The sequence below is a fragment of the Pholcus phalangioides genome, unplaced genomic scaffold (genome assembly GCF_987345545.1).
Source record: "Pholcus phalangioides strain wild (caught in Gottingen) unplaced genomic scaffold, Ppha-v1.0 ptg000009l_1, whole genome shotgun sequence".
In the NCBI taxonomy this organism is placed as follows: Eukaryota; Metazoa; Arthropoda; class Arachnida; order Araneae; family Pholcidae; genus Pholcus; species Pholcus phalangioides.
Genome location: NW_028301602.1, coordinates 35,333,496 through 35,354,765, shown reverse-complemented (window position 1 = coordinate 35,354,765; position 21,270 = coordinate 35,333,496). Strand labels below are relative to the sequence as shown.

The 21,270-nt window shown below is 36.1% G+C and overlaps 1 protein-coding gene across 1 annotated transcript in view; it reads right to left on the bottom strand.

The window, feature by feature from the left end:
• The window catches only part of LOC149082971 (tyrosine-protein kinase receptor-like), a 185,669-nt gene that overhangs the window by 31,372 nt on the left and 133,027 nt on the right, over positions 1 to 21,270 (bottom strand). The window contains exon 24 of the mRNA XM_089236778.1: positions 18,806 to 18,898. Within this exon, the coding sequence (XP_089092904.1) occupies positions 18,806 to 18,898 (93 nt within the window). The remainder of the gene's footprint in view (positions 1 to 18,805; positions 18,899 to 21,270) is intronic.

Here is a 21,270-nt window from a genome sequence, read left to right as displayed (position 1 = left end):
AATGAGAGTCCTGTAAAACGTAGGGTGTACAATTAACAGCTTATTTGTGAACTTTTCTGTTACTGACGCTTACGTGAGGTTCTCATTGTGATGTTGACATTGGTGGGTGTGCTATCGGTAAAATTGTTTTACCTCAGCCCCGAACCCTGTACTACTATGTTTGTAGTTCATATTTCATCGTAACGGTTCAATTCATAAATATAACCAAATGCTTCCTTGTTTTTCTCAGCAATCAGTTACTATCAATTGAGTTCAAAGATATAATTAATCATGAAAATCGACGAATTCTTCGCTTGTTTTCACAAATTGTTTACTTAAAGCTTTTTAGTTTTCAAACAATCTTGGCACGAGTTTTAAATTTGCTCGAAAAAGAAAATTGATAATTACGGGATTTTGTTCTAAGCGGAAAAGGAATTCACCAAACTTCAAATAATACCTTTAAAAATTAATTTCGTTAATGCTGTAAGAATTAAAGACGAGCGAGACTTTAAGACCTCATTATAAATCGAAAAAATATATATATATTTAAATTTCCTAGAAATAATTCCCATTTTAATTCCAATTCGTTAATAATTCCAAATAACAGAAACCCACGCTTTATAAATATTCGAATGCAATTATCGGTGTTTCCAAAACCAGGGAGAGAAAACAAGGAAAATGGCAAAGTGCATTTTGATTAGTATTTTGCCGTGGAAAATTTTCGATTCTCCGAGGCTGATAGATAATTAATTCTGATCTAAAATTACTTTATCGATAATTGGATTTTACTGCTTCAGACCGTGCTCTGAGCTACCAGTGAGAAACGTGCTCTGAGTGACCAATCACAAGCATGCTCTGAGGAACAAGAGAAACACCGCTCTCTGTGATCTAAGAAACGAGCTCTGAGCGACCAAGATAAATATCGCCACACTACGATCCAACAAAGAAAAACGTGCTCTGTGAGACCATGGTATTTATCATCGTGCACTCTACATGGTCAATATAACTATCATCGTGCTCTGAGCAACCAAGATGAACATCGTCGTTCTCTGAGCGACCAAGACAAATATCGTTGTGCTCTGACCAAGCAAAGAAAAACATGCTTTTCAGTTTTCAGCCTGGCACGTGTTTAGATCTGCTCGCGAAAAAGAAATCTGATAATTGATGGATTTTTTTTTGTTCAAAGCGGAAAAGAATTCACCAACCTTCAAATAAAATCGTATATAATTAGGGGAAAACCCCAATTTATTTCAATTTCCAAGAAATAATTTTCATCATTTCAGTTTGTTAATAATTCGAAATAACAAAAACCTAGAAACCTGTGTTTTAATGCTTTTATGAACATTCAAATGCTCGTTCTAGTGTTTTTGAAACGAAAAGGGGAGAAACAGAGGACAAAAAAATTATATTGTTTAATATCTTGCCGGAGAAATTTTTTTCATTCTCAAAAGCTGAAAACCAATTGATTCTGATGTAAAATTAAATAATCGATAATTTTTGTCCAATAATTGGATTTTACTGCCCCACACAGGGCTCTGACCGACCAGGTAGAAACAAACTCTGCGCGAACGTTCTCTGAGCGACAAAGGAGAATCATACTCTGTGTGACTGTGCTCTGAGCGACATAGAAAAATATCGTCGTACAAAGAAAAACGTGATCTGAGCGAACAAAGAAAGTGTGCTATGCAAAGAAACCATGCTCTGTGCAACCAAGATAATCATTGTCGTATTCGGAGAGAGCAAAGAAAAACGCGCGTGATCTGAGCGAACAAAGAAAAAAGTGCTCTGTGCAAACTAAGGAAAACCATGCTCTGTGCAACCAAGGGAAACCTTGTTCTCTGCGACCGAAGAGAAACGTGCTCTGAGCGAGCAAACAAAAAAGTGCTCTGTGTGACTAAGAAAAAACCAAGCCTGAACAAGATATTTATACTATCGTGCTCTGAGCGACCAATACAAATATCGTAGTGCTCTAACCGGACAAAGAAAAACACGCTTTTCAGTTTTTACCTTGACACGTGTTATAGATCTGCTTACAAAAAAAATAAATCTGATAATTGAAGGTTATTTTTAAGCGGAAAAGAATTCACCAACCTTCAAAGAGAAGCTCCTTTAAGAATTAATTCCGCTAATGCAAGAATTAAATACGAGTGATTTTAAGAATCCATTAGTAATTGAAAAAAAAAAAACCACTCTATTTCAATTTCCAAGAAATAATTCCAATTTTTAATTCCAATTCGCTAATAATTCAAAATAACAGAAACCCGTGTTCTAATGCCTTTATAAATATCCCAATGTATCCCATATTCGGTGTTTTCAAAACTAGAACGAGAGAAACCAGTGGATGGCAAAGTGCACTAATTAATCCCTTTAAAGGGGAATTCTTAGAATCCCGGAAGCTGATAACCAATTAATTCCTATCTAAAATTAGATTATCGATAACTTGTCTGATAATTGGATTTTTCCGCCTACACTGGAACGAGTCGCCAGATTATAAAGCACGAGATTCGCCCGAATGAACTTATAATTGAATATGAGCCTGGATCCCGTGGAAGAAGATTTCAGGGACCAAACGAAACAATTCGGAAAACAAACTGAAAGCAAAAGTTATTTATCCTGTTAATGAATCAAAAATCACTGCAACAGAGAAAAGAGGGTTTTCTACTCGGATTATTGTGACTAGGATTGACAACTCTCGCAATACTAGTCACATCCTACACTCGAGGGAACCGTCTTATAAAAATAGTAATTATATATACTACACTAAGTAAAATGGAAATATTAGATGCGTCTTACTGTATATATCTTTTGCGTGTACGTTTATGCGCATTTTTCGAGCCTCGAGCACTAGGAAAGATAAACAGCAGTTCACTGCTCTCCTCCGCGAGATTAAGCGGAATTCCGCGAAAAACACTGCGTTCTATTTTAGGGAGTAGCGCTAAGCTTTATTGATTCGGAATTTCGCCATACATTTAAAATACGCACGCTATTCATATGAGTACTTAGAGATAATGTTATTACTTTATAACGGTATTTCCACACACAAGCACGTCACTTCCATTAGTTGATGGGAGGAGTAGGAGGATTAAAGGGTAAGTACTTCGTTCGATACGGCACGAGTGCGTACAAATGTCAGTCATTGTATATAATAATAACTATCTTAAATAATATATAGTACAGCGTTTCTCAACCTTTCTCAACCCAAGTACCAGTAAAATGTCTGAAACAATTCGACGGACCACTTGTGCCCCGTTTATAATTAATTATGATAATTATATCTGTAAATACAAATATTCATCTTACATATTTTTCAGGTATAACGTTTTTTTCTCAAATGATTTTAACTAAGCAGGGGATTTTGTCAACTAAGTAGCAACGTTTTTGATGGCAATTGGCAACGGCAACGCCCCGTATTTTTACCGTATTTAAGATCCCACAATTCCCCTTATTCTTCTCAATGAAATACGGTCACCTAGTCGTTTGAATGAATGGACAAATAATAAATTCTTGTTCACTGCGATTTGTAGCAGCCCTTTATTTCCCCCACCTTCCATCCATTTAGCAGTAATTAGCCAACTTGTAAATTGCATCTTTTGACCACAATCAGTTATATCCCATGTTTAGGATCACAATTTTTCGCATTTTCCTTGTTCATGTTGATTGAACATAATAATATGAAGGTGCAATTTTTTTATTTGAACCCATATGGGTATTATTAATATCACAATTAAAACAAATGAATGATTTTTCATTCAGTATGATCGAGTTTTCAAGTTTACCGGTGGACTACTTATGCCGTCACCGTGGGCCATAGGTTGATAAACGCTAATATAGTAGAATCAACTACAGTAGAACCTCGATAACTCGACCTGTGGATAACTTGACGTTTATTATTCTCATGGTTGGCATAATACTAAGTATTTATACACTTTTATATTTATACTAATTAATACTACTTATATTTATACTAAGTTTTATACAGTCTCTCTATCCTCCAGTTTCCAACTGGAAAGTTTTTGCCCTGTATCTCCTGAGGCCAAGGAAAAAAAATTCTGCAATAAATTCTGTCTATTCTGCAATAGTCGTTAACATATTTGAATTCAAAAATTAGAGAAAAGGCATGAAAGAACAGCGGAAACTAGCGGACAACGCACCTTTCCCCTTATTTATGCTGTCCTTTCCCCTGTATTTTCATTCTCAAAACTGGTACAAGGTAATTTTTGAATGTCTTTTGAGCATTTTCCAAATTAAAACTACTCCTCTACAACAGACGGTTGATTAGATAAAAGTCGCATTAGCACTTACAGGACACCCTATATACTTCAAAATACCAACACCCAACAACGTATGTAATGGATATAACGGTGGTTAAAAATTTGGTGTTACTTTTCCGTTAGCAGTCAAAATGTTATAACGAAGGGAAAGAGTTGCAGATAGAAATACAACATGAACAATCTTTTTTTTTTTTCATAAGATACAATGATGACAAAAAACGATGTGACCGTGCTGTGAGTGACGAAGGAGAAATGCTCTTTGTGCGATCAAGATGAATATCGTCAGGCTCTGACTAACCAAGAAGAATATCGCCGTGCTCTGTGCGAAGAAACATAAACGTGCATAAAGGTTGCAGTGAAAAATTCCACTATAACTTCGAGATTAAAAAAAAAATGGAAGAACACTGACAAGGGAAGGGTCCCAAGGCGACGTCTTCAAAAAGTTTTGAAAAAATTGCCACCGTTTCTACTCCTTTAAATATGCACAAAAATATTTTTTAAAAAATCTGGCGGAATTATTATGGGTCACTCAAAACACCTGTAAATGTTGATATCTTGAATGCCAAAAGAGGCCAAGAATGAAATCCCGCAAACCCAGAGTCAGAAAGACGTCATTCGAACACATGAATCAGGTACAGTACAGAAGAAGTGGGGGGGGGGGGAGGAAACAGTTTCTCTAGAAGTGAGAAGCTTGGGGAGAAAAGGGGAGGGAAAAACTAGAGTTAGAGTGTACGAGAGAGAATGAAAAGCGTTTTTTTTTATAGATTATCGCCAAAAAAAGCGAGAGGTGATGAGTAGGCAACTTTTGTCATATTTAATAATTTTTTGCGACACAACGCCGTTTATTTCTTTGTTTTTATGTGTTTCTGGGTGAGGTGAATGTACTTAAATTGTTTCATACACCAATGAAGCCGACACCTTGGGACCCTTTTCCTTTACAAGATAAATATCATCGTACTATGAGTGACCAATATGAATATTGTCGGACTCTGAGCGTACAATAAAAAACGTGCTCTGTGCGAGCAAGATAGAAATCACGTGCTCTGATCATAGATCATTGAAAATTTGGTTTGGCAGAGCACGACTAGATTTATGTTGGATGCACAGAGCGGGGTTCACTCGGAGCACGAAACCGGAAAAAACGGAAAGATGAAAAATTATTTTAAAGGGAAGAAAGCTCATAATTTTTCAACTTTTTTTCAGAGATGATCGACATGATGAGATATAATAACATCTGGGAAAAACAAAAACTATTAAAAAAAATTATCAACATTTTTTCAGTAAATCTTTTTCCCCATCATTCGTGTAAGAAAGTTTAAAAAAATATCAAAACCACAACTCCCCTAATGTTAAAGAATAAACGTTTGCCATTTTATGTAGTCTTTTACTTTTCAATATGGGTTATAATCTGAAAAAAAAAATTAGCGTTTCGTCGTTTCGTAGTCCTAAACTTATCAAATTAGCCGCCGTCAAAATGATGAGACAACTACCTATCTTGGCCGTTTATGGAGAGTTTTTATCTTGGCCAACAACGAGTATACTTGACTGTAATAAAGTCATCTACTCATCTTAAACTATATTTTTTCTCAGTGGGTAATTGAAAAGCTAATTCACCAATCAAATGATTAAAATTTTGTATTTAGATAATTATATTATATTTTTACTGACTTATAGCTAAATAGCTAGGACATAAATACATATGATGGACATTTGTGTGTTTATCAATTAAATTTTAAATGCGATGTGATGTAATTCATCTAAGCTTATTCGCAGAAATTTTCTAAATATTTTATAACTACCTTAAACTAAAAAAAAAGCTCTTTATTAAATCTGAATAATTTCTTTTGTACTATGATTGACCTGTTTACATCGATCATAAATTTTTTCATAAGATGTAAAAATCGAAAAAATATCTATTATTTATATATTTGTTTTAACTAAAAATAAACTATATATTTTTTGAAAATATTATCTTTTAATCTCACGAGAAAACATTTATTCAAACGAAAACACATCGCAATCAAGGAATAATGCATTTATCTTGTTTACATGGTTTCGACGAAAACATCAATCCGTATTTCAAATAAGCGATAAACAACGCGTTTGAAAGACTAATCTCTCACGCAAAGCTAATGGATCCAAACGGAGACTTCCATCAAAACTTCTCTCGAATTGAAATTTGAAACTCCTCACTCTATCCAAAATTTTTATAAATGTCAAATTTTTTACCCATCCCGGAACCCGTTTTTGAACGGATCTCGAGTTTCATTTGTTACCTCAATCGAAATGATAAATGGTTGCTCTTGAGATATAGCAATACATAAATTTCGACTCTTTTCTAAAAAACAAGAATTTCCATTTACAAAATAAGAAATATGTAGCCATAGAGATCGGAAAAATAATAACAGTAATGGTAAAAATCGGTATGGATTTTAAGGATTTTATTTACAAACCCGCACGAAATATTCATTTAAAAGACTGAAACTGTTTGTATCTGACGCTTGTAAACAAACTGTTTTGTTTCATGCTTGAATTGTTCGTCCGAAAGAACCACCATGAATTTTTCATTTTTAAAAATTTGGAAGAAAAAATACAAAAAAAAAATATATAAGTTTTCTTCTCTCTCTTAGAGCGCGAGAAAGGATAAAGTCTTAGAGACGATAAGTTTTGATTTATGACTGAAGTCAAAATTGCTTTTGGGTCCACCCTTACCCATAAGAAACAGCTGCGGTGTGCTGTAGGATACTTATGCGTGCGTGTGTGTATGGTATAAAATATGGAGAAGTTCTCTTTCCAATATATATATTTTTAAATAAATTTATATTTGATTGGTTTATGAAGGAGAAACGCAACGCAAAAAATATATAGAAAAGTCGGTATTTTCATGTCCGCTTAAACAAAGACCTTTTCAGTAGAGGTTGTTTGTTCGTGAGTTGTATCGGATAGTTTCTGTGCTGTCATAACTGCATATATCCGATGCAGTATTTTTCTTTTTATTTCTCAAACACCAAGGTTACAAGATTTCAAACTCGAAATTGTTCCCATTAAGGTAAAAATGGGAGAAACGATTGACTCTAAGAAGTTTGTCAAACTCTTATCCTGCTCATATCTCTTCATTGAGATAGAGCGGTGGGTGGTGATCTGGTTAGGAGGAGGTCAAACTACTATCACTGAAACAATAAGTTGGCAATTCAGGGTCCAAAACGTGACGATGGATGGGTCTTTAGAAAATTAGGAAGGAACCGACGTCAGTAAGGCTGAATCAGGATATTTTGCCGATTATTTTAAATATACCACCGATTCTCGCCAAATGCCATCAATTCACGATCAAGATATACATTTGGTCGAAAACGCCTCTACTATAAGTGAGCGTGGCTTATAACTAACTTCCGGATATAACAAATGAAACTTTTGATTCTTTTTCGATACGATGTATTGTTATTCGATCTGATGTTGCAAAGTAAATCTTCGGTTAGTTGAATTTCGTCATTACGGGGTTTGACTATATATAGTAGTTTTAAATACAAATTTTTACAGATTCCCCTCGCTCGATCTTGAGGCATTTCTGTGGTACCCCGAACGTTTGCTGTAAATGTACATTCCATGTTCGAAGTCCATCGTATTCATTTATACACACACACACACACACACTTCGCACATAGCTCAGACATCAACAGCGTTGCCAACTTAGTTATTTTCTAACTAGATCTGGTCTATTTTCCCATTTAGCAGGAGAAAAATACCATTCTAGTTGCAAAGCAAAGTAAGTTACGTAATTAATATATTACTGACAAAAAAAAATTCTCTACATTTTTTAATTATGATTTTGGATTTTAAAAATTCTAGTTCAATTTTTTTAATGTTGGCAACACTGGATAATGGCGACTTCACGAAGACACGGAAATGGACAGTAAAATATACGTATGAAAAAAAATGGAAGTGCCTTTTTCTCTCTCAAAGGAGCTGAATTGTTGTGAGGTGAGAAGGAATGTGCTTTAATTTATGTGAAAAAAATGTTCAGCCGTATCGATAATAAAAACCAAAGAGAGGACTCGAATGGAAGTTAATGCAATGCTTCATATCTCAGAAACAACGCTGAAGCAACGCATGGAATTTTTTTTAAGTTGAAGAAGTTGATGCAATATGATGAAAAAGTGAACGATGTCGATGATATATGATGCTAATGTAACTATATGAATAAGATGCATAATACGTTGCAATTAGGAAGTAGAAGAATACGAGTGGAGAACTTTTGCCAAAGATTGCTCCAAAAGATTTGAGTTCGGATAAATTATGTTGCCTTGAACATTGATGAGAGAGTTTGATTTCTATTCCGTTTTCCTATTGCGAAAATTTTTTTACAGAAGGGAATTCGTATAAATATTGCTCAAAATAGAAAATTGTTTTCGATGGGACTCCTGCTGTCACTTATTAAATAAAAAACAAAATTATATGTTATAAATTGTTCAAGTAAATTGAATGTTGATTTTAAACCAGTGTGTAGCATGGAAATGAGCTCAATATGTGAAATAATACAATATTTTTTTTTATTTTTATGCTGCATAGTTATATAAATTTCATGCACCAAAATATTGATAAAAATTTTTTTTTTAATCTCTTGCAAAATAATTCTGCAAAAAACATAAAATAAACAGTAACCAGTATTTTGACGCAAAAAAATTGGTCTTCAGCATTTAAAATAAATAAATATATGTATATTACCGTACCATACACTGTTTATTTTCGTGCTGCATGCCAGTGTTTCAAAATCAATGAGGCTTTTTTGAATAGACGTAATAATCATCATCAGCATCACTTTGAGGGATAAACACAGGATGTTCCCCCACAGAAATCAATGTTAAAATTGCCGATTTTACCGTAGAAATGAAGAAATTAGTGGGGTTTTCCGCCATATCAACAATTTTAAAAATTGAATTGAAATTTCGATTTTAGAAATATTGAGTTCGATTAGAGATACGAAGCCCAGAAAATTAAATATAAAACAATTAGCCGGACCTACTTTTGAGATGGGTAATCATACAATAACATCGATTTCTACTTTTTATTTATATCTTCTTAAGCACGAAAATGAAAATTAATGTCTCCGTGTCTTAATGATATCCAACTGCATCAATGCATATAGTTTAGAATATTTTGAGATTAATTAAGGGCTCATAAATTACATTGAAGAAATTCCGCGGCTTTAATCAAGCATTTTTTGAAGCAAAAGCAGGCAGATCGATAAGTTGAAGAAAATTTTCGAATCACCTAGCACCCATCAAAAAGAAAAAAAACCGATTCATTTCTACTTTTCTTTAATTTAGATTTGTTTCTTTCATGAGTCGCCATATTGGTTACTTTGTCCACGGTTTGTATGTCCCTCAAGAAAGAGGGAAATATTACGTGATCCAAAAAGCCTCATAACTACTTTTACTTTTAAGAAAACAGGTACAGTAAAACCTCTGTTTTACGGGCACCAACGGGACAAAAAAATTGTCCGTAAGACAGTTAATCAGGGGTTTGAAATGCGTACTTTTATTGCACAAGAGAGGAAATATTATTTGGCCGTGAAAGAGGAGGTTGTCCGTTAATAAAGGGTTTTGTTGTCGTTTTATTTTTATTCAATAGGTGGCACGCAGGAGCCCCAGCGTAACGCTGTTTTTCGGATTTATAATAACAGTATTGAGGATTACAATAGATAATAAATATGAAATGTAATAAGTCAGCGGTGTCAAGAAATTTTCCTCATATTATTATTTCTTTTTTTTGGTTCATAAAATATTTCTCCCATTAATGCCGGTTCGAAAAATTGTTCACTTAATTTTACCGGTCTGCGGTAGTCTGACAAAAATGGTCACAATAAACAATTTCATTTGTACTACAAGCAATATGCGTCCAAGAGTGACTTCTTTCCTTCTTATACATTTTGCGCCATCTTCAAATGCTTATCGTCTCTATTTGCTCTAATGAAACTTTTTTATTTTTTCCATGTACGTCATTCAATTCTTATATGATATGGATTCGTTACTTAGAAACGAAATATTAAGATCTCTCTTAGCTTGGAATTACAAAAAGAAAGTTTTTAATATGTGAATGCTTTTATATCTCAAGCTTTGAACACGTTTGTTTGCGTGAAGAAAAAAATTTGATCTCAGAGAGACATTTCAATCTATACATTCCAAAGTCTATTTCCATCTCTTGAAAGTGGAATGATCTCGTTCAGTCTTGCTGAGGAGAAATTATTTTGATTATTGGACCGAAAATTTGTCCTAAACGGAACTCTTGAAAGTTTTTTAACAACTGAAGCGAAGATGAATTTAGGTAAAAGGGAAAGTTCAACTGCCCTTGCGGGGAATCGAACCCACGTCCTCTCACTCTCCGTGTGAGCGCCGTAGACAACTAGACTACAAAGGCAACGAATATCTAAATCTTTCCTTAGAGTTTGAATGTTATTTCTTCCAGAAAAAATACAACCTACGATGAAGATTTCTTTCAATATGAAATATGTAAAGATTTGTGGTGATGCACGTGCTCTAGTAACAAAATTACGAGGGTATTCGTTTGTGATTATTGGATATCCCTTCTCGCAGGTCATATTAATGCGAACCAGCGTATTGATGATATTGTTTCAAAAGCATCAAAAAATATCGGTTTTATAATCCGATAAAAGTAAATTTCTTCAAAATCCGGAAACATTTCTGCTTTAAAATTCTTATGTCAAGTCTGTTCTAGAATATTGTTCCATAATTTTCTTTATTATTCATTAAATAATATTAGGATTGAACGCGTGCAAAATAGGCTTTTGCGCTTTGTCGATTAAAAAAAATTTCACATTTTTTATATTCGTTGTTGCTTGGGACCATCGAATCGATTCCGACTCTTTGTGACTCTATAGAAGCTAGCATAGCTCTCCAAGCTGGTCTATCATTCACAGCATGTCTCAATTGTGCTAGCTTCATTTCGGTGCTTCCCAACACCTCTTCTGTCCATCTGGAGCTCGCTCTGCCTCTTCTTCGTTTTCCTTCCATTCCTCCAAGCATCATTTTTTCTAGTGAGCCTTCTGTACGCATTATATGACCAAAGTGAGATAGTTTCTGTTTTGTGACTTTTACTTCTAGAGAGTGGTCAGCTTTGACTTGCTCCGATAACTTATATTTGCATCCCAACCGAAATACCCAGATCTGCTTTCAACTACGAATCACTTGAAGTCTCCCCTCAGAATGCATTGATCACCTTTTTGTGGGAAAATTCTGCTCTTCGACTTGGCTGTACCAATCATTTTAGCTCAAATCAGTTTTCACTGGAATGACATGAATTTTCGAAAAACCGCAATTTCTTTTATGTCCCACCATGCTAAACAAACTTATTGAGAAATTCTCCGCCTTTTCGCTTACTCCGGTGTGGAAGTTCTCGTGCGTTTTTTCGAGATGATACTTCCCCCGCCCCCTAGAAGTGAACCTGAAAATTATGTACATAATATTTTGTTTATTATTGTTATTATTCCTTTTTTTTTATTGTTATTATTTCTTATTGTTATTATTATTTGTGCATTATTCCTTGCTTGTTTGTATTGTGACATGCTGTTTATGCTCATTTTTTTATTCACTTCATTGTAATTGGCATATGCCTGTTGTGTGAGATAAAAAATAAATAAATCAAAATCCACTAGTTACGCATTCCTTCACATGTCATCCAGTTCTTTGATTTTATAGTAAGAAATTAAATATCCAGACATTTCAACTTGGAATTATAAGAAAAGTTGTTAATGTGAATACGTCAATCATAATCGTCTTCGCCGTCGTTGGGAACGGACGTGCTATTATCGCGCTCCGCTCACCGACCAATAGAAGAAGTTTTATCCGAAACCGTTGCCGGGGGATTACCGAAGGATTATCCGTCACGCCAGTGCGCCATTTTGTGTCTTTCTTTGTCTTTTTCTTCGTTCTCGTGAGTTTTACTTAGCGTGTTGTTTATTTTTGGGTCATATTCTGCGGTGATTTTCTTTTTTTTTTTAGCGCACGTTGGATTGTGAGATAAGTGGTTTTTTTTTTATTATATTGCTCTCATTTTTTTTAAATTTTCGTTGTGTATTTTCGATCGACTTATATTTATTTTTCTCGTTCGCATTTCATTTTCATTGTTTTTTCGCCAGGTTCGCTCGCTTCTTTGATATAAGTTCGTAGGTTTTTGGACGTTAGTGTTAGCAAACAGTGTATACTTTTTCCCGGGTACTCTCAATAACTTTGTTTTCCTTCCATTTGGGCCTATTGTTGTAGTGTTAGTGTTTTGGGATAGTTAGCTAATTCTAATAAGTATAAATTGTACTTCGTAGCTTAATACTTTTTTTAGAGGGTGTTGTATTCTTTATATACATATTTATTTTTTTCTTCGTGATTTAGTGCTGAGCATTCTACTTTACGTAATTTTTTCGTATAGTCTCTTACGTATATTTTGCATAGTAATGTATTTCACATTATTTTAATTTCCAGTTAACGTTTCTCATTTTCCTATTGTTAAGTATTATTATCTAGCTTTAGCAATAGTGTTAGTATGCCTCGACCTCGACTAGTGTTGTGTAGAGCTTGCGACGGGAGGTTTCCCTGGTCTAGGGGTATAGTAGCTGATAGTTTCAATTGTAAAGGGTGCTTGGATAGAAAAAGGCTGGAACTCGAGGTCGAAGCTTTACGGGAAAAAGTTAGGGTGCTAGAGGGCCCGGTTATAACGGACCCTCTGGTCGTCGAGCCACCTGTTGATGAAGAAGCAATCTCCACGAACAACGACATTTTAGAGCGCGAATGGGTGGTCGTGGATGAGGTAGAGGGGGATAGTGATAGGGGTTTAATCATCGGCGATTCTATGGTTAGGGAACTTGGGAACCGAGTGTGTAGGGATTTTCGGGGTTTCAAGCGCTGTTGTCTTCCTGGGGGGAAGATTGGCAACGTTCGAGACGTTTTTCATCGCCGAAAGTTGCCCTTGCGGGTGATTCTGTGGGTGGGAACAAATCAGGTAGGAGCGAATATTAGTGCGTCTCTGTCAGAATACCGGGATTTACTATTATCCGCTAGGGAGGGGGGTTCAGATGTGGCAGTGATTCCAGTGCTGCCAAGGGGTAGTAGGGGATATAGGAGTAGGATCCACCAATTCAATATAGGCCTGAAGGACATTTGCTCCTCACTTGGGGTCACGTTCTTGGAGCTTCCCACATTTACCGATAGGTGGTTTCGTTCGGATGGGATCCATCTAAATAAGAGAGGGGTCTGGGAGGTTTACGATAGTCTTAGGTCAGGTTTTTTACTCCCAGACCACGTAGTCGGGAATGCGGGTTAGTTAATGATAATCACAACAGTACTGACGGGGAATTACCCACCTCTGACTTGGATGGCTTCTCGATTGACAACAAACCACCGGGCAAATTAAAATGTGTGTTAATAAATGCCAGGAGCTTGGGTAACAAGAAAGATTTTTTAGAAACTATGATAGTTGTGGAGGACTTGGATCTTATAGCCATTACAGAATCTTGGGCAAACGATGGGGATGAATCTTTCTTACACATCTCCGGATACGATACTTTTTTGAGAAATAGATCTGATAGGAAAGGGGGTGGAGTGTTGATATACGTGAAATCATGTTTGAAGGCTAGAGAGTGTAACGTGCAGAGAAGTGATATTGAAACCATATGGGTTGAACTTGAGAACAAAAGACGTCATAAGCTTATTGTTGGGGTTTGTTACAATCCACCGAATAGGGATCAAAATTATATCGCCAAAATGCATGATGAAATTTCCTACATGTGTAAGCGAAAGAGGGTTCTCATACTAGGGGATTTCAATTACCCGGGTATTGATTGGGAGAACCTTTCATCTGGAAATCAGTATGAAAGAGACTTTCTTAAGTTGGTGCTCGAAAATTTTTTGTATCAGCATGTATCAGAAGCCACTAGGGGTACTGCTATTTTGGATTTAGTTCTTACTAGTTCTGAGGATCTAGTTGAACATGTTTCGGTGGGGGAAGAGTTTTCTTCCAGTGATCATCGTATCGTCAGATTTCTCTGTAACTTTTCCTCGGGTAAGGTTGATAACAAAAGACTGGTTCCTTGTTTTCGGAGAACTAACTTTGATGTTTTGCGAAGAAGGTTAGCGGAAGTTTTCAAAGACCGGTTGGAATCAGTAGGGGTGGTAAGTCAATGGGAAGAATTTAGTACGAAGCTGTCCTCTGTTTTGCACGACGTCATACCCTTTGTTCGAAAAAAGCGTGTTTGTACATCACACCCTCTATGGTTCACGGATAGCGTGCGGAACCTTTATCTTGAAAAGAAAAGAGCATTCAGAGAGTATAAAAGTGGACGAGGTGACCTATCATTGTTTACTGATAAAAGAAGACTGTTGAAGAAAGCGATAAGGGATAGTAAAAAGCAAGTTGAATCTAGGTTGGCAGATAACATTGGCTCTGACCCAAAATCATTTTTTCGATACGTCAATAATGGATGTAAGGGGACAGTTGGCCCCCTCTCGATAGGAGGCTCAAAAGTAGAGAGCAATGTAGGCATGTGTAGTGCTTTCAATGACTTTTTCGCGTCGGTGTTTAATGGAGATAATGATATTCGATATACGGGTGTTGCATGGGGTAATAAAACGCTCAACGATATTCAAGTGGAAGACGTGGAGGTCCTAAATCTTCTAAGAAATGTATGTGCAAGCAAAGCACCAGGACCAGATGATATCTATCCCAGGGTTCTCAGGGAAGGTGCTAATGAATTGTTGGGGCCAGTCGCACAGATATACAGGAGTAGTGTTGCTGAGGGTATCGTCCCGAGAGATTGGAAACTGGCTAACGTTGTTCCGATATTTAAGAAGGGTAGTAGAGAAGTGGTGTCTAATTATCGTCCAGTGAGTTTGACGAGCTCCCTCTCGAAAATTTTGGAAATTATCATCAAAAGGCAGTTTGTGAAGTGGATAGCCGAGAATAATGTATTGTCGGATAATCAGCATGGATTCAGGAAGGGGAAGTCATGTGTAACTAACCTCCTTTGCTTCTATGATTACGTGACTAAGGCTTTGGGTAAGAGCAAAAATGTCGACGTTGTTTACCTTGATTTCCAGAAGGCATTCGATCGGGTCCAACATGGCAAACTCTTGAAGCGTTTACACGAGATTGGAATAGGGGGCAACTTGCTGAATTGGATAGAATCGTGGTTAAGAGATAGGTCGCAACGAGTTATGGTGAACGGGGAATTCTCTGGTTGGACAGACGTCACAAGTGGAGTTCCTCAGGGAAGTGTCCTTGGCCCCATACTTTTTTCACTTTTTATCGACAAACTCGATCAGGGTATCGATGGAATTACTAGCAAATTCGCAGATGATGTGAAGCTAATGGGGGTAATCGGAAATGAAAGCGATAGGGAGTTGCTCCAGACCAACTTAAACAAGATTGCAGCATGGGCAAATGAATGGAGCATGACGTTTAGCGTAGGTAAGTGCATGGTCGCTCATTTTGGTTCGAACAACCCACGGTTCTCTTACGAGTTGAATGGTGTCACTATCCCGGATGCAACTAGAGTCACCGATTTGGGAATTCTCATTGACGAGCGACTTAAGTTTTCTGAACATTGTTCAGCGGTTGTCAAAAAATCGAATAGAATGCTTGGTCTCATTTTCAAAAAGGTCTCTTCGCGTTCTCCTAAAGTCATTCTTCCGCTTTTTCGAGGCTTAGTTCGTCCTGGACTGGAGTATGCTGTAAGGTTTTGGAGACCATACCTACAGAGGGACATAGACTTGGTTGAAGGGGTGCAGAGAAGAGCTACGCGTGTCCTTATTGGCACACAGGGCTTGAGTTATGAAGAAAGACTTCATTTTTTGAATATGTTTACATTGGATGAACGCAGGTGTCGAGGAGATATGATCGAAGTGTTCAAAATTTTCAATGGGATGGATAGGATGGACCATGAACTTTTAGTACACCGCCAATCGACTGCTTTTACAAGGGGACACCAGTGTCGATTGGTGAGGGACAATGCAAGGTTATGGTGTCGCAGGGAATTTTTCTCCAATAGGATTGTTAATAAATGGAATAGCTTACCCCCGGAGGTAGTAAATTGTAACACAATTGACACGTTTAAAAAGAAATACGATAAACATGTTGGGGTAAATCGAGAAGCTATCCATTCTTAGAATAAGACAACCATAAGTATTCTTTATGGGCATTGTATAATATTTTATCATGTGTATATATTGTTTGTAATTTGTGTTAATTGCATTTTTAATTGGGTTGCTGTATTTTTGAAACATATGACATCCATATTTTTATGGGCATCTTTTTATCAGCCACCTCGTTGGGCATTTTGCCTGTTGTGGCGTTGTATTTGTATTTGTATTTGTATTTGAATGCTTTTATCTCAAGCTTTGATCACGTTTGTTCGTGCGAAGGAAAAGAAAACTGATCAGACATTTCAGTCTGTACATTCTAGAGTCTATAAATCTGTTTCCGTCTCTTTAAAGTGTCTTGTCAGTCTTGCTGAAGAGAAATTCTTTTGATTATTGGATTGAAAATTCCTACACTACGGAACGTTATCTCTTCCGGGGAAAAATACAAATTTCATTGGTTTTTATTTCTATTTCTTTACGGAGAAATCATCAAGACAAAGTAGAGAAAAGTCGATCATTCATACGAAGTAAAAAACAAAGTAGCTGCAATGGAATGAAATAGAGACATATGGAGTCCGTAATTGTACAAACAATCTTCGATCCCCGGATTTTTATATATTTTTATTTTCTGCTCTTGTCGGTGCTTTTTCCAAGAACTGTTGAAAGCATTCGCTGAGAGAATGATGGCGTCTCTTATGTCTCCTTTCTGAAGACCGAGAGAGAGAAATTCACTTAAAATACTTTGAGCAAACAGATTAATTTTATGAAATGGGAACGTCCCGATCCCTTCTGGGATAATTTATTTAGAGATTTGACTTTTAGAATTTTTTTTCTGTCCCTCCTTTTTATTTTAAATTAATGTTTACTGGAGTCCTTAAGAGCGTGTGTCCCGTTCATTTCTCGTCCCTGAGTGGAGAAAGGATTTGTATATGCACGATAATATCGCTTGTATTTTGGTGGAATCGCAGTTTCTTTTTAAGCGAGCGAAATTTATTGCAATGAATAAGTAATTAAGGTAAGAGTTTGTTCGTGAGCAGTCTTCAGATTTTTTTTTGAAAGATTCACTTTTGTTGTGGATCAAAGGATTCTCGGAAAGAAGAAAAATTAATGTAAATGGTCTTTCAAATTCAAAAAACAGTGATTTTTACTATTTAAATATTTATATGTATGCAGAGAGGGCTGATCTGAAGAAGGTTAAGGACTCCCTTCTTATCAGTATGTTAAGTAGCGGTATTAGCTGATCTCTCCGTAAAAAGAGTCTCGCCACAACCGCCAGAACGGTACAAATATTCAATCATTACAATTCTCTCACAGGTAGAAATATACATGGTAGCACTGAAAAATTATTAGACAAGACACTAGATACGCACTCAGACTGGTAGGTACACATTCTCACTTCCGTTACAATTCATTCGGTAGTAAATTGCTCATGGCGATAGACCGGAGTTGCTTTTGATGTCGTTTTAGCTCAGTTACCAGTCCATTAAAAAGCGATACGTGTCCATTGAACGGTGATTACAAATTCTACGAACAAATCTTGCGAGTCAGTACTAATTCTCATGGCAGCGGTGTTGTCTCTCTCGCAATTGGCAATGGCTGTCTACGGTATTAAAAGCAAGTACTACTACTCACATACAGTGAAACTCCTATATAATACTCGAGGGATCGAAGAAACGTATTGTTATATAAATAATTTACAGTCGAATCCCGCTATAACGAACTCTAAACGAATGAAGAAATCACTTCGTTACAACGGAATTTCGTTACAAAGGAATTGCAAATTTTACGAATTTTACGAAGCTCTAAAGTATACGCGTGCAATACTCGAAAAAATAGTGCTTGAAAGATTTCGCGCATCCAAAAGTACATACAAATTAACATTCGTTAAAAAAAATTTCGTTGTAGTGGAATTTGACTCCAGGAAAAAAAAATACTTATTTACTTTCCAGACAATAAAATAAATCAGTGAATCTAATAAAAAGAAAGGAAGAGGCTTCGGGGTTCCGCCATAGAAATTACTTTATATACTAAGAAGGGCACGAAAAAAGTGATAATTTTTTTTGCGAACCGTATATTTAAATATACTCGGGAATCTTGCGTAACCGCCGCTTCTTGAATCTGATACCGGAAAAAAATTCTTTAATTTAACACTTTTTGCGTGGGTGAATTCCAGTTCTAAGACGCGAAAGAATGTTTCACCGATTTCTTGGGCGTTATTGCCAACACTGTAAGGTTTCTGTATACGTTCTCGTTAATTTTTATTCTTATCTTTTTTTTCTTTTGCGATTAATTGAATCGTGCACCATTTTCCAAAACACTCCAGTGTTAAGGTGTAGGATTGTAATAATTTCACGCTCCTGTTTGCAATAAGAGAGATCGTAACAACATTGAATCACGTACGTAGTAATCACGTACCTGTAAATATCTCTAGCCATTCCAAAATCGGCAATTTTCACGATCCGGTTGACATCTTTAGTTGTTAGAAGACAGTTCCTTGCAGCAATGTCACTACAAATGTAAATATTAAAGAAAAAAAAAAGACACCAAAACAACATCAATTTTACTAGACTTACCAAAATACAGTAAACATAAATTGCATCAATTGCAAAAACTCAACAGCATTTGAATACATTTTCTATCAGAGCATCAATCTAAGCCCTGTTTGGATAAAATTTCGTCCCTGAAATACATGTAGCAACCCAATCAAGCATGTGAATGATATCACATGCCCCCAAGAATCAACATTCCAACCTTTCTATGGTTCATCCCGTAAAAACGTACTGGAATTTTTTTTTTTTTTACATATGCAGGTGTTGGCATATTTTTAATTGATACAGTACACAACATGACAATTTAATCAGTTATAGTGGATTAATCAGCTAAAATGGTTAATGAATGGTAAAAAAATGGTTTGCTTTTATTTTAGTGTTATCAATGAACTGATAATATCTTGCTAAGTGAAGTTGGAGAGATATTTCCTCTAATTTTATTTTTTCCACCTATTTAATAATTGCATTTCCATAATATTTTAGGAACTTTATCTACAAGGGGGTTAAATAATTCCTCTTGCTGCATTATACTGGTGAACCGTTGATCCTAGAGGAATACCTCCAATTAGAAAACAGTTATCTAAATAAAGAGAGTGTGTAGTACTCTCTCAAATACATCATTGATGTTGCAAGTGGTTGGATAGTTATCAAAATATAAAAGTTAACATTTTAATGCGGACACCGCTATCTTCAAGAACTCAATTAGAAGATTGTTACCTTGCCTCTACTGAGGCCAACAATAAACTCCACGATTCTAAATGCAATATTCACGGAGATATTTGAATTAAAAAATTGACGAAAAGTTAGAAAAAATGCTTAAATGAGAGGGAAAAAAGCGTTTTTCGTGAGTTTATGCTGTTCTTTTCCAACTTTTCTCCGATTTTTGAAATCGAATATCTCAGCGAGTATTGCACGTAGAAACGGGGAATTTTTTTTCGTTAACCTCAGGTGAGACCAGGCAATGAATTTTTAATTAACCTAATTTTCTAATTGGGTTTTTGAGGTGAGGGTGTCATTCTAAAATGTTTTTTTTTTTTTAAATTTCAATAACTGTACAATCCCTTGCAGTATGAATAAGCATCTGAGTTCTACAATTGGAAGTATAATATATACTGAAAAACTGGCTAATTTTGTAGACATACTGATTTTTTTGGAAAAATCTCATCTCTGCCACTACCGCGACTCGAACCCGGGTCCATCGAAGGTCAATCGAGTGCTCTACCGGCTAGGGACCCGGATTCGTGTCCCGGTAGCGGTGGAGATGAAATTTTTCAACAAAAAAAAATCAGTACCTACAAAATTAGCCAGTTTTTCAGTATATCTTGTAATAACAAGTGAAGAGTACATCTTTCTCTAAATATGTGTCCATATCATCCGGTGGTCTGATGCCATTTACGAGCCATTACTAGCTGATTGCTGTCACCGGCCATTGCACGGTAAGCATATATGTATGGGCTCCATTAGTTAAATGCTTTGTCTGTCACCATAGTTAGTTGGTAGGGGAGTCGACTGGCATTGGAAGGGTCTCGGCTAGCGGCAGTGACTACAAAATCAGCCAGTTTTTCCGTATATCTCGTAAAAAAAGTCTCGCCACAGAGAGCAACAGGCCTACAACGATACAATTATCCAATCATTACACTTCATTCATAATTAGGAAAACTAGTGGCAGATGGCACCACTACACATAACAAACATTACACAGAAACAAACTTCACGTCCGGTTTCACTACACGTACATTCCGGCATGTACCAGTTCGTTAGGGGTTCCGCAGAGGAACATAGACAAGGTGCACGTATGGTTTAGTAGTAGTAGTAGTATTTATCTTGTATTAAGAAGTGGAGAGTACATTTTTCCCTGCATTGTAAGTATTCTTCTAGGATCCGGTTCACCAGTAAACTGTGGCAAAAAGAATTATGGAATAATTGGCAGTTTTTTCGACGTTTAACCTTTTTAAGGCGAGAATCGGTGACGATAAGGCGCCTCGCATTTTTCCGTATTCAAGATCTCATTTTTTCACATTTTTCCAAATTAAATATGGTCAAAACCTTCAAAAATTCCCCTTAAAATACGAGACACATAGTCTTTTCCCCCATAGTCTTTTTATCTAATATGAAATTCGATAAGCTTCTCGTGGTGCCCCCTAGTCAAAATTAACCTACAACATCGTTGACACGTCTATTAGCATCAGTAGCAAGGAGTAACAGAAATTAAGCAAAATAAATTCCATTTTTAACGGAAAATGGAACCAAACTCGTAAACACTGATTTATTCTAATATATCTGACATCTTTTTTTTTTATGAACAATAATAATTATTATTTCCGAAAGAAG